Here is a 13,017-nt window from a genome sequence, read left to right as displayed (position 1 = left end):
TCTACTGTGATGCCAAAGGCCCTAGCAGCCATCATGATATAACTAAGGATAGAAGCTATGCATTCAGAGAATCAGGGCAGAACAGCTGGAGGCTGGGTGCCTGATGACATTGTAGAGCCAACCTCTAAACCCTGGGCCACCAACTCAAGGCACATTTTACAAGGGAGAGAAATAAACATTTGTCATTAAAGGAACTGTTATTTGAGGGGGTTTCTGTAATATGTAACCAAAGCTAAATGGAGAGAATACACTTGAAATCATGATATTTATACAGCATATTAAGGAGTGGGTTTGTGCTCTAAGTAATGAGAAGCCACTACCGATTTCTGAGTAAACAGGCTAGAGAACGAAGCACAGAACAGTCAAAAAGGTCAAATAACATTAACTATAGTATATAAATATCTTCACGGAGTTCTAAAGTTTGAGCTAGAAAACAAGGAGCATTTTATAAATGGTGATGAGAAAATGAATGAGTTAGGAATTGGTAACTGTCTAATCAATTACTGTAACTGGAAGGGCAGTCCTGATGCCAGTTACTCAGAATGCCACAGAAAGCACCACAAGAACAGGAGTAAGGAAGACTATGATATGCAAAAAGTGGCCAACATCTAAGAAAAGAGTAAGTGAAAGGAATTTGTAAAAACCAAAACACCTTATATAAAAAACAAGACTAACCACAAGTAATACCCATAAATTCTGGTAAAACTGATCTCAGATCACATAAATCTTTTGAGAATATCACATAACTATTTCTATCTACATTATCGGAGCACTAATTAGTTAATACACTAAAAACTATCTGTACCTGGCTGCCTAGCCACTGAAGGGGGCTCTATGGTACAGAAGAAAACAGGTTCTGGAATCTCCACTCCAGCCAGTAAAAGTCTCTCTGCTTCATTGTTTTGTCTGTGCTGCTTTTCTCCCTCCCTTCCGGCTCGACGAGCTGCAGCTAATGCACTGGACTTGGACGAGGCAATGGTGTCCCCAGTGGCCGTCTGTAAGCAAAAAAGATACTTGGGAACAAAACAAGCTCTTGGCAAGCACTCAGCTTCTACCAAGATTCACGAATAGGAAAAAATTTCATGTGACACTTCCAACAGAACTTAAAACAGAAACAAATGCATAAAGCTCATTATAACTTTGCAGAGGTAAAGCTAACTTGTGTAAGACTCTATCCAGGGGCACCTGGATGGCTCAGTGGGTTAAAGCCTCTGTCTTCGGCTCAGGTCATGATCTCAGAGTCCTGGGATCGAGCCCCACATTGGGCTCTCTGCTCAGCAGGGAGCCTGCTTCCTCCTCTCTCTCTGCCTGCCTCTCTGCCTACTTGTAATCTCTGTCAAATAAATAAATAAAATCTTAAAAAAAAAAATTCTATCCAAAATACTGCTATAAAATCCTAACAATAAAATACACACACACACACACACTCTCTCTCTCTCACACACTACACATCCAAAATTCATGTGGTGAAACAAATGTACCTTCCTACATTTTATTTATTTATTTTTTTAAAGATTTTTATTTATTTGACAGAGATCACAAGTAGGCAGAGAGGCAGGCAGAGAGAGAGAGGGAAGCAGGCTCCCCGCTGAGCAGAGAGCCCGATGTGGAGCTCGATCCCAGGACCCTGAGACCATGACCTGAGCTGAAGGCTGAGGCTTAACCCTCTGAGCCACCCAGGTGCCCCTAAATTTTTTTTAAAGACTTTATGTATTTATTTGACAGAAAGAGCAAGAAAGCACAAGCAGAGGGAACAGCAGAAGAGGGAGAAGTAGGCTCCCCTCCAAGCAGAAGCCCCACAGGGGTCTTGATCCCACTGGGATCATGACTGAGCCAAAGGTAGACACTTAACCATCTGAGCCACTCAGGTGCCCCAGTACCTTCCTAAATTTTCAATCATGTCAAAATAGGTTAGTTCTAGAAGCCCTTATATAGTTTTACCACCAGTGGAAATTTATTACTGTTTTACAAAAAAATCCTCTATTAACAGGTGCCTGGGTGGTTCAGTGGGTTAAGCCACTGCCTTCAGCTCAGGTCATGATCTCAGGGTCCTGGGATCGAGTCCTGTATCAGGCTCTCTGCTCAGTAGGGAGCCTGCTTCCTCCTCTCTCTCTCTGCCTGCCTCTCTGCCTACTTGTGATCTCTCTGTCAAATAAATAAATAAAATCTTTAAAAGAAAATCCTCTATTAACTAAAATAAGCAATTAACTAGCATTCTCCAGACTATGTAAAATTGATAGCTTCCTTATAGACTCTAATTAATAACTACAGTATCACTTTTGAACTTCAATACTACAAAGTTCTGTGCTAGCTTCCTTCTCTGTAAAGATATTCCTACAGAAGCAGTATTTCAAACATATTTCTGTAACTCCCTCAAATATGTATGTGGAGCTCCTGCCTTAGGGTAGACAGAGGACATTTTCAATGCTAGAAGTCCGCTATTTGGACTGTGGAAATTTTTATTATTTTTTAAAAAGATTTCATTTATTTGAGAATGAGAGAGAGCATGAGTAGTGGGGAGAGGCAGAGGGAGAAGCAGACTCCCCGCTGAGTAGGGAGCCCAATGTGGAGGTCGATCCCAGACCAGAACCAAAGGCAGACGCTTAACCAAATGAGCCACTCAGGTGCTCTGGACTGTGGAAATTTTATACTAACGGATCCTGAATCCTGCAATTATCCATAAAGACATTTAAAAATGTTCAAAATAACAATGATTATCCTAAATGCCAAATATACCAAAGTTTAATGAGAAAATGTATTCAATTTAATCTATATGTAAATGAAATGTCCTTACAGTTTTAACCTAGCAAAAACACATACAGAAGGGTGCCTGGGTGGCTCAGTGGGTTAAGTCTCTGTCTTCGGCTCAGGTCATCATTCCCCGGGGTCCTGGGATCGAGCCCCGCATCGGGCTCTCTGCTCAGTGGTAAGCCTGCTTCCCCCTCTCTCTGCCTGCCTCTCTGCCTACTTGTGATCTCTCTCTGACAAATAAAAAAGCAAAAAACAAAACAAAAAATAAGAAACAAAAAACACATACAACATCAACTATTTTCTTCCATTCAACTGACAAAGGTTATGAATTGCCTACTATGTGTGATACACTGACCTAGGGACTAAAGAGAGAACAAAAGAAACAAAATCCTTGGAGACTTCGCTGGCAAAATATCTTCAGTTACTATCTGGATTGGTTATAAGGTTAAACTGTCAGCAGCGATCAAGACAGGAAGAAAACTCAGTAAAAAAATATTTATTAAACCTTGGGGTGCCTCGGTGGCTCAGTGGGTTAAGCCGTTGCCTTCGACTCAGGTCATGATCTCAAGGTCCTGGGATCGAGCCCGGCATCAGGCTTTCTGCTTATCGGGGAGCCTGCTTCCTCCTCTCTCTCTCTGCCTGCCTCTCTGCCTACTTGCGATCTTTGTCAAATAAATAAATAAAATCTTAAAAAAAAAAAATTTACTAACCTTAAAACACAAGTGTGTATCCAGGAATAGTGTATTTTTTTACATGAATTTGAACTTTACACAAATATAATCCATACTGCTCATAGTCTTCTGTAATTTTCTTTCTATTATGAGATTCAACCATGTTGATGAATATGCTACAAAATTCTTTATCCCGCTATTTATAGCTATTTGGATTGTTTGTGCGTTTTTGCTACTGCAAAACACCTGCTTTTAAATAAACTTTTAAGCTATCATTTCCTAGAGAAACCATCTAGTCACTTACATGTTTAAGGCCGACAGTCAAAGCAATGTTACCAGCAGTCAGTGAAGGGATTTCTATATGTTGGTCAGCAAATGGCAGAAGAAGACGACTTACTCTCTCCCTGTGAAAATCATAATTTGTATTAGTAAAAGAATTTCTAAAGAAATGAGTGCAGTGTTGAAAATAACCTAAGCTTCTACTTACGTGCAGTTTCCATTAATATTATAGATGGCTGACTGGGGTTTTATCATGCCTGAGTAAATGCGCATAAACACCAGTGGTCCCCGCTGCTTGTCATGAAGAACTTTAAATGCCAGGGCACATAAGTCACCCTTATACCACTGCCTACAAAATGAGACATTCCAGAAAATCCTTTAGGATACACTTCCCATGTATCTATGCAGATCAGATCAGTGTACAAACTTAACCTTAATGTACTCCCTCATTATCTTCTAGTTAAGCTACTCAGACTAATTAAATCATGTCAGTACTAATTACCTCCCTTCCTCCACTTGACTGAACTATTTAATGGAGATCTTATCATTAATTCTTCAAAACTAAAAATAATGGATTCTCTCCCAAATATTACCTCTACTTGCAAGTAATTCTACTGCATGGAGTTCATTCCTCAGAAATACACGTAAGGACATCTTACCAGTTCTCACAAAACCCTGTACAGGGTATACATATAGGTAGATGCTTTCCAATTATTACTTTTAACTCCCTCCCACTTTCTCTCCAATTGCATAATCATAGAAATCTACACTATAAACTTGAACTTGTTTACATAGCCAACATTCTTACAGACTGATGTCCTTAGTGTGCACTGTTAAGTTTCAGAAAGCCTGAATCCCTCTGAAATTGCCAAACTTTGTATGTAGGCACATATACATAAGTAGGCACAAACTTTATACGTAGGCACACCATGTTCTCATTAATTTCAAAGGAGCCCATGACTCAAAGCAGGTAAGCCACTCTATTATAGAACTTCTCCAATCTTATCCCTATTCTCTCCAACTTTTAACTTTAGTAAGTACTTAGAGTCTACCATACAATAGGCACTGTTCCATATGCTTTATCAGTATTAACTCATTTGATTCTTGTAACAATCCAGTGAGATAGGTCCTATTCTCTGCATTTTACAGGTGAGAGAATACTAACTTGGAAGAGCTGGGATTTAAATCTAGGCAGTACACAATCCATGTTCATAATCATTTCACCATTAATGCATCTCCAATTGAGAGATACAAAAAGTAATTAATGTCCTACTTAAAGGATTAAAGTCCATTCCTGCCTGCCATTTTACACAATGCTCACTGGTATTTTAGAGGATTTATTATTAAGTACAAAGTTGGTAGTGCCAAGAGAAGTAAAATGATGACCTTTCTTTACAGCCACAAAGTATTTTTGAGCTTATTAAAAATCTTAAAATCTAGGGCACCTGGATGGCTCAGTGTGTTAAGCCACTGCCTTTGGCTCAGGTCATGATCGCGGGGTCCTGGGATCAAGTCCTGCATTGGGCTCTCTGCTCAGCAGGAAGCTTGCTTCCCTCTCTCTCTCTCTGCCTACCTATCTACTTGTGATCTCTGTCAAATAAATAAACAAAATCTTTAAAAAAAAAATCTTAAAATCTAGTATAAACATATTTACAGAAAATTTATCAAACATCCCCACTATACTGCCTTTTTTTTTTTTAACTAAGACAACATGGTAAACACTTATACTTTCATACAGCAAAACAGACACACTGTTCTACCTTCATCTGTAAATACAGCAGGTCACAAAAATAATGACAAATGTCCCTTTCAAATAAAACTCTATATTGTTTACAAATATATTCGTCAATGTTATTTTAAAAATGGTGATTTAACTACTTTTTTGAAACAAGACCTCTATGCCTGTTTTCTCAAGGCTGTAAGATTTTAATTTATTACTTGCATACTCACAGAAATTCATAGTTGCGCTCTTCGGGTGAAGGCAAGTACATAGTAATAGCATCTAACAAGGGCTGAACCCCTTTGTTTTTCAGGGCACTTCCACAAAGCACAGGAACTGCTGTCTGAGCCAGTGTTACTCTGTGTATTGCAGCCTGTAGCTATAAAGCAGAGATATTAAGTACTCCGTGTGCAGTATACTGGCCATCTTTTTAATTTTTTGTTTTTTTATAAACATATAATGTGTTTTTATCCCCAGGGGTACAGGTCTGTGAATCGCCAGGTTTACACATTTCACGGCACTCACCATAGCACATACCCTCCCCAATGTCCATAACCCCACGACCCTTTCCAGACCCCCCTTCCCCCAGCAACCCTCAGTTTGTTTGGTGAGATTAAGAGTCACTTATGGTTTGTCTCCTTCCCAATCCCATCTTGTTTCATTTATTCTTCTCCTACCCCCTAAACCCCCCATGTTGCATCTCCACTTCCTCATATCAGGGAGATCATATGATAGTGGTCTTTCTCTGATTGACTTATTTCACTAAGCATGATACCCTCTAGTTCCATCCCCATCATCGCAAATGGCAAGATTTCATTTCTTTTGATGGCTGCATAGTATTCCATTGTGTATATATACCACATCTTCTTGATCCATTCATCTGTTGATGGACATCTAGGTTCTTTCCATAGTTTGGCTATTGTAGACATTGCTGCTATAAACATTCAGGTGCACGTGCCCCTTTGGACCACTACGTTTGTATCTTTAGGGTAAATACCCAGTAGGGCAATCGCTGGGTCATAGCGTAGTTCTATTTTCAACATTTTGAGGAATCTCCATCCTGTTTTCCAGAGTGGTTGCACCAGCTTTCACTCCCACCAACAGTGTAGGAGGGTTCCCCTTTCACCGCATCCTTGCCAGCATCTGTCATTTCCTGACTTGTTAATTTTAGCCATTCTGACTGGTGTGAAGTGGTATCTCATTGTGGTTTTGATTTGTATTTCCCTGATGCCAAGTGATGTGGAGTACTTTTTCATGTATCTGTTGGCCATCTGGATGTCTTCTTTGCAGAAATGTCTGCTCATGTCCTCTGCCCATTTCTTGGATTATTTGTTCTTTGGGTGATGAGTTTGCTAAGTTCTTTACAGATTTTGGACACTAGTCCTTTATCTGATATGTCGTTTGCAAATATGTTCTCCCATTCTGTCAGTTGTCTTTTGGTTTTGTTGACTGTTTCCTTTGCTGTGCAAAAGCTTTTGATCTTGATGAAATCCCAATAGTTCATTTTTGCCCTTGCTTCCCTTGCCTTTGGCGATGTCAAACTATCACTCTTTGCAGATAATATGATACTATATGTGGAAAACCCAAAAGACTCCACTCCAAAACTGCTAGAACTTGTACAGGAATTTAGTAAAGTGTCAGGATATAAAATCAATGCACAGAAATCAGTTGCATTTCTCTACACCAACAACAAGACAGAAGAAAGAGAAATTAAGGAGTCAATCCCATTTACAATTACACCCAAAACTATAAGATACCTAGCAATAAACCTAACCAAAGAGGCTAAGAATCTATACTCAGAAAACTATAAAGTACTCATGAAAGAAACTGAGGAAGACACAAAGAAATGGAAAAATGTTCCATGCTCCTAGATTGGAAGAACAAATATTGTGAAAATGTCTATGCTACCTAAAGCAATCTACACATTTCATGTAAACCCTATCAAAATCCCACCCATTTTTTTCAAAGAAATGGAACAAAGAATCCTAAAATTTATATGGAACCAGAAAAGACCTCAAATAGCCAAAGGAATATTGAAAAATAAAGCCAAAGTAGGTGGCATCACGATTCCAGACTTCAAGCTCTATTACAAAGCTGTCATCATCAAGACAGTATGCTACTGGCACAAAAACAGACACATAGATCAATGGAACAGAATAGAGAGCCCAGAAAGAGACCCTCAACTCTATGGTCAACTAATCTTCGACAAAGCAGGAAAGAATGTCCAATGGAAAAAAGACAGCCTCTTCAATAAATGGTGTTGGGAAAATTGGGACAGCCACATGCAGAAAAATGAAATTGGACCATTTCCTTACATCCCACACGAAAATAGACTCAAAATGGATGAAGGACCTCAATGTGAGAAAGGAATCCATCAAAATCCTTGAGGAGAACACAGGCAGCAACCTCTTCGACCTCAGCCATAGCAACTTCTTCCTGGCCATCATTTTTTAAGGCCTTCTTATTCTTTTTTTTTTTTTTTTTAATAACATTAATCACTACTTAGTATCTTGCATATATATTTAATGGTTTATTGTCTGTCTCTCCACCCACCAGAATACAAAATCCATATAAGCATTATAACAAATCCCATAAAAACACTGCTGAATCCCCAGAAACTTGAAATGTCCTTAAAATAAGTAGGTATCTTAAAAATAAGTCTTGGGGCACCTGGGTGGCTTAGTGGGTTAGGCCTCTGCCTTCGGCTCGGGTCATGATCTCAGGGTCCTGGGATCGAGCCCCACATCGGGCTCTCGGCTCAGAAGGGAGCCTGCTTCCTCCTCTCTCTCTGCCTGCCTCTCTGCCTACTTGTGATCTTTGTCAAATAAATAAATAAAATCTTAAAAAAAAAAAGACTATAAAAATAAGTCTTGAATAAATGAATATACTTCTAATTTAACCTTAACAGAGGAACTGACCAGAAATTAAAAACATAAATATGAATTATAATTTTTCAAAGAAATTAGACCCACATCAAATCAAATCCAAAGAAAATCAGAAATCAAAGTAGAAATCAAATTTGAAAGAACTCAAAAGCCAGGAAAAGGTTGGATGTGCTTGTAAGCTACTGAAAAAGACATGATGGGTCAATTTTAACTCAGATTATAAGCTCTTTGAAAACAGAAATCATGTGACTATAGGGCACAATAAACATCACATCTAACTTTCAAATATTAAACAAAAATTTTCAGGAATAAGGACATTTCATTCAAAATAAAAATACCTTTTTCCATTTCTAACCCCAAAGGTTTCCAAATTAATCCAACCCCAAATTAATCTAGAGACTCATGTTTTTCCTACTTTTTTTGTGAAAAATAACTAGGTAAATTTGCTGGGCTCATTCTGGATCCCATTATACATACTTCCATCTAAAAACACTTTACTTGGGGTGGCAGGGGGCAGGCTCCTGGCTGGCTCAACTGGTGGAGCATTCATCTCCTGACCTCAGGTTCCTAAATTCAAGCCCTATGTTGGGCATAGAGCTTACTTAAAAACAAATAAACAAAAAAACAGCTTTACTTGGTAACTCTTGTTTCATAAGAAAACTAAAGATGGGAGAAGGTCTCTGGTAGGAAATAATGGAAATGCTTTGAAGAAATCTGTCCTAATTCAATTACTATCACCATTTAAAACATACCTATTCTCTGGCTTAATGTATTTGAAAAGAAAACAAAAAAATAAACACCTATAATGAGCTTCTGAGAAAAATTAAATCACATTCAGAAAAAATGTGAGAAAAATAATCATTGCAGCAGTCTACAAAACCAATAAATTTTCAATACAAAATTTCTATATATAACTTCCCTAAACTGCTGAGAAAAATGATCACAATGAAAATGCTGCAAAGAAGGAATAATTAACTTATGCTGATTCAAAGCAGTAAAAAGGATACAATCTCTGATTTTACAAAGCCCATTCCGACAACAGTAAATCAATACCATTATTTAAGTACTTGTATTAATAGTGACTTTACCCTACTGTTCTCCCAATTAAGTCAGCCTTTTCTAATGCTATGCAAAGTTGAAAAAAATAAAACGCCGGAGACAGAAGTATCAAACCATATCCAATTTAATAAAACTTTATCAAAGTAAGTGAATAATAAAATTTACCTTTTCAGTTGGAAGCAAATCAAAATTTTCACTGAATTCTCCTAAAACCAAGTCAGCAAATTCATCATCCAAATCTGCAATCTATAAAGAAAGATTTTAGTTCTATAACTTGCTTTTATTATCACGGCTGTTAAGTCCAAATACCATAAATGTACATTATTCAGATGTTTCAAGACAGCTACATGATCTATCTTATTCAGTTCAAGGAACTCTCCACATCTTCTCAAGAGATAGTGTTTCTTTCAAAGGAAAGGAGAAGGGATTGAAAACTGAAGATAGGCAATTATGAGTTCTTATAGTCATGGGAAGCAATAGCCAGATAAAGTATCTCAATGAAGTGCTATCTACTCAGAGTGCTCAAAAGAAGTAAGATACACAATTTAGAGCCACTGACAATATATATAAGGGATTACTATTTTCAGATAAATTTGTAAGTCTTAGTTCATAAAAAAAAAAAGCTTCCCTTGGTATTCCTTTAACATTATGAATGTTTACCAGATCTCCTAAGACACTCCAACTAAAGTAACTCATCTTACAGTAATCCTGCACTGAGGGAACAGATTTAAGTTGGGGGTCAAAGTTATCACTTCAGCAATAAAAATGCAATTATCTAATTCACATTCTTTTCTTAATCATCTGCCTGTATAAAACAATTCAGCTGACAATAAATTTAACAAATATTTCAAAAGCGGGCACCTGGGTGGCTCAGTTGGTTAAGTGTCTCCTTCGGCTCAGGTCATGATCCCACGGTCCTGGGATCGAGTCCCAAGTCGGGCTCCCTGCTGAATGGGGAGTCTGCTTCTCCCTCTTTCCCCTACCCCCACTCATGATCTCTCGCTAATAAATAAATAAAAAAAAATGTTTTTAAAAAGTTTCAAAAGTTTATGACAGTACAACAGAGCAAAACATTCCAACCAACCTGGGAAGAAAAATACACTCCTACCCGCTAACTATTAAAGAAACATACCTAACCATTCCTCTGAAAAGAAGTATATATGACTCCATCTTCTGGAGCCAAACTGCCTGGAAATTGCTCCACTACTAACTAACTTGTTCAAAATTTTAGGTCAAGTTACATCACCTCTTTTACCTTGGTTACTCATGGAGATAATAATATTACCTACTTCACAGGGGGAGGATTAAATAACCAATTCAAAACATGCTTCTAGGGGCACCTGGGTGGCTCAGTGGGTCAAGCCTCTGCCTTCGGCTCAGGTCGATCCCAGGGTCCTGGGATTGAGCCCCACATCGGGCTCTTAGCTCTGTGGAGAGCCTGCTTCCTCCTCTCTCTCTGCCTGCCTCTCTGCCTACTTGTGATCTGTCAAATAAAATATTAAAAAAAAAAACAAAACATGCTTCTAGGACATACAGTAAGTACACAGTAAGTGTAATGATCACTATTCACCTCAGAACACAGGAAGTTGATTCTAGTCCACACTAATCTTATTCTCTTAAAAAAATTTAATTGTGGGGCGCCTGGGTGGCTCAGTGGGTTAAGCCGCTGCCTTCGGCTCAGGTCATGATCTCAGGGTCCTAGGATCGAGTCCCGCATCGGGCTCTCTGCTCGGCAGGGAGCCTGCTTCCCTCTCTCTCTCTCTCTCTGCCTGCCTCTATGCCTACTTGTGATCTCTCTCTGTCAAATAAATAAATAAAATCTTTTAAAAAAAATTTAATTGTGATAAAATATAACATAAACATAAAATTTACCATCTTTACCATTTCTAACTGAACAACTGGGTAGTGTTAAGTATTTTCATACTGTTGTAAAACTAATCTCCAGAACTTTCCCAATCTCACAAAACCAAAAATCTATACCATGGAACAAACCTCCTCACTCTCCACTCTCTCAGCCTTTGGCAACTATGATTCTTTCTATCCCTACAAACGTGACTACTCTAAATACCTCATGTAACTGGAATCAGTAAAGTATTTGTCTTTGTGACTGGCTTATTTCAATTAGCATGTCCTCAAGTTTCATCCACATTGTAGCATGTGTCAGATGTCCTTCCTTTTTAAGGCTCAATTGTATGTATACACCATATTTTATTTACTTATCTTATAGATGAACACTTGGGTAGCTCCCACCTTTCGGCCATTATGGATAATGCTGCTAGAATAAGGATATGCAATTATCTCTCAATACCCTGCTTTCAGTTCTTTTGGATATACATCCAGAAGCAGAATTGCTAGATGGTATGGTAATTCTATTTTCAGTTTTCTGAGGTACCACCACACTGTTTTCCATAGTGGCTGCATCATTTTCATTCCTACCAATAGTATACAATGGTTGCAGTTTCTCCACATCTCTGTCAATACTTGTTTTCTGGTTGGCGGGGGGGAGGGGGTATTGTGGGGTTTTGTTTGATAGTAGTTATCCTAACGGGTATGATGTGATCTTATTCTCTAATGAAAATAAAGAAAATGTGAGACCATCTGGACAAAATAATAAACTGTTAATTACAAGGAATATATATTCCTTGAGGAATATTCCTTATAATTATATATATTCCTTATAAATATATATATTCTTTGTAATTGGCACTTATTATTTTATACATATAGTCTCAAATTTTCTTAATTTTCATTATAGACCATTATGTCCTAAGACATGCATAAGACAACCTAAAAACCTCAAAGGGGAACCAATTATTTACCCAATTATTGATTAATAAATGTCAATTCCACTTATATTCTGCTTAGGGCCTCCCAAATTAGAGAAGCGGTATAGTGAAGTGGTTAAGAGCTCTACCTCCAAATGAAGACAGACCTGGGTTCAGATTCCAGCTCTACTACTTATTAGCTATGTAACAACTTATTTAAGAATTCTAAGCTTCAGGGCGACTGGGTGGCTCAGTGGGTTAAAGCCTCTGCCTTCGGCTCAGGTCATGATCCCAGGGTTCCGGGATGGAGCCCCGAGTCAGGTTCTCTGCTCAGCGGGGAGCCTGCTTCCCCCGCCCCCTCCCTCTCTGCCTGCCTCTCTGCCTGCATGTGATCTCTGTCAAACAAATAAATAAAATCTTAAAAAAAAAAAAAAAAAAGAATTCTAAGCTGTTGTTTCCCCCCTAGTGAAACAAGGATACAAGGATAATATAAGTTGTGATGATCAAATAATATACGTAAAGCACTTAAACCAGATCATTGTAGGTCCTCAGTAACTGTTACCCAATAATAAAAATAATCATCAACATTCTGGTAATGATAAAGATGATTGGTATGGGGGCGCCTGGTGGCTCAGTGGGTTAAGCCTCTGCCTTCAGCTCAGGTCATGATCCCAGCATCCTGGATTGAGCCCCATATCAGGCTCCCTGCTCAGCGGGAAGCCTGTTTCTCCCTCTCCTTATTCCCCCTGCTTATATTCCCTCTCTCGCTGTGTCTCTCTCTGTCAAATTAAAAAAAAAAAAAAAAGATTAGTATGTGATATAATGGGAAATAATTACTTCAAAAATAAATTTAAAGATGAATGAAAAAAATTAATGATGAGAGGACC

General features: G+C 38.3%; 1 protein-coding gene across 5 annotated transcripts in view; it reads right to left on the bottom strand.

Moving 5' to 3' along the window:
• GFM2 (GTP dependent ribosome recycling factor mitochondrial 2) overlaps nucleotides 1-13,017 on the bottom strand; it is a 75,580-nt gene that overhangs the window by 28,852 nt on the left and 33,711 nt on the right. For all 5 annotated transcript variants that reach the window (XM_032335955.1, XM_032335956.1, XM_032335957.1 and 2 more), the window contains 5 exons: nucleotides 9,531-9,611; nucleotides 5,652-5,800; nucleotides 3,910-4,050; nucleotides 3,727-3,826; nucleotides 806-995 (listed from right to left, as the gene is read on the bottom strand). In XM_032335955.1, coding sequence (XP_032191846.1) covers nucleotides 806-995; nucleotides 3,727-3,826; nucleotides 3,910-4,050; nucleotides 5,652-5,800; nucleotides 9,531-9,611 — 661 coding nt within the window. The remainder of the gene's footprint in view (nucleotides 1-805; nucleotides 996-3,726; nucleotides 3,827-3,909; nucleotides 4,051-5,651; nucleotides 5,801-9,530; nucleotides 9,612-13,017) is intronic.

The sequence above is a fragment of the Mustela erminea genome, chromosome 3 (genome assembly GCF_009829155.1).
Source record: "Mustela erminea isolate mMusErm1 chromosome 3, mMusErm1.Pri, whole genome shotgun sequence".
Classification (NCBI taxonomy): Eukaryota; Metazoa; Chordata; class Mammalia; order Carnivora; family Mustelidae; genus Mustela; species Mustela erminea.
Note: the sequence above shows the minus strand (reverse complement) of the source record. Positions and strands in the feature narration are given on the sequence as shown.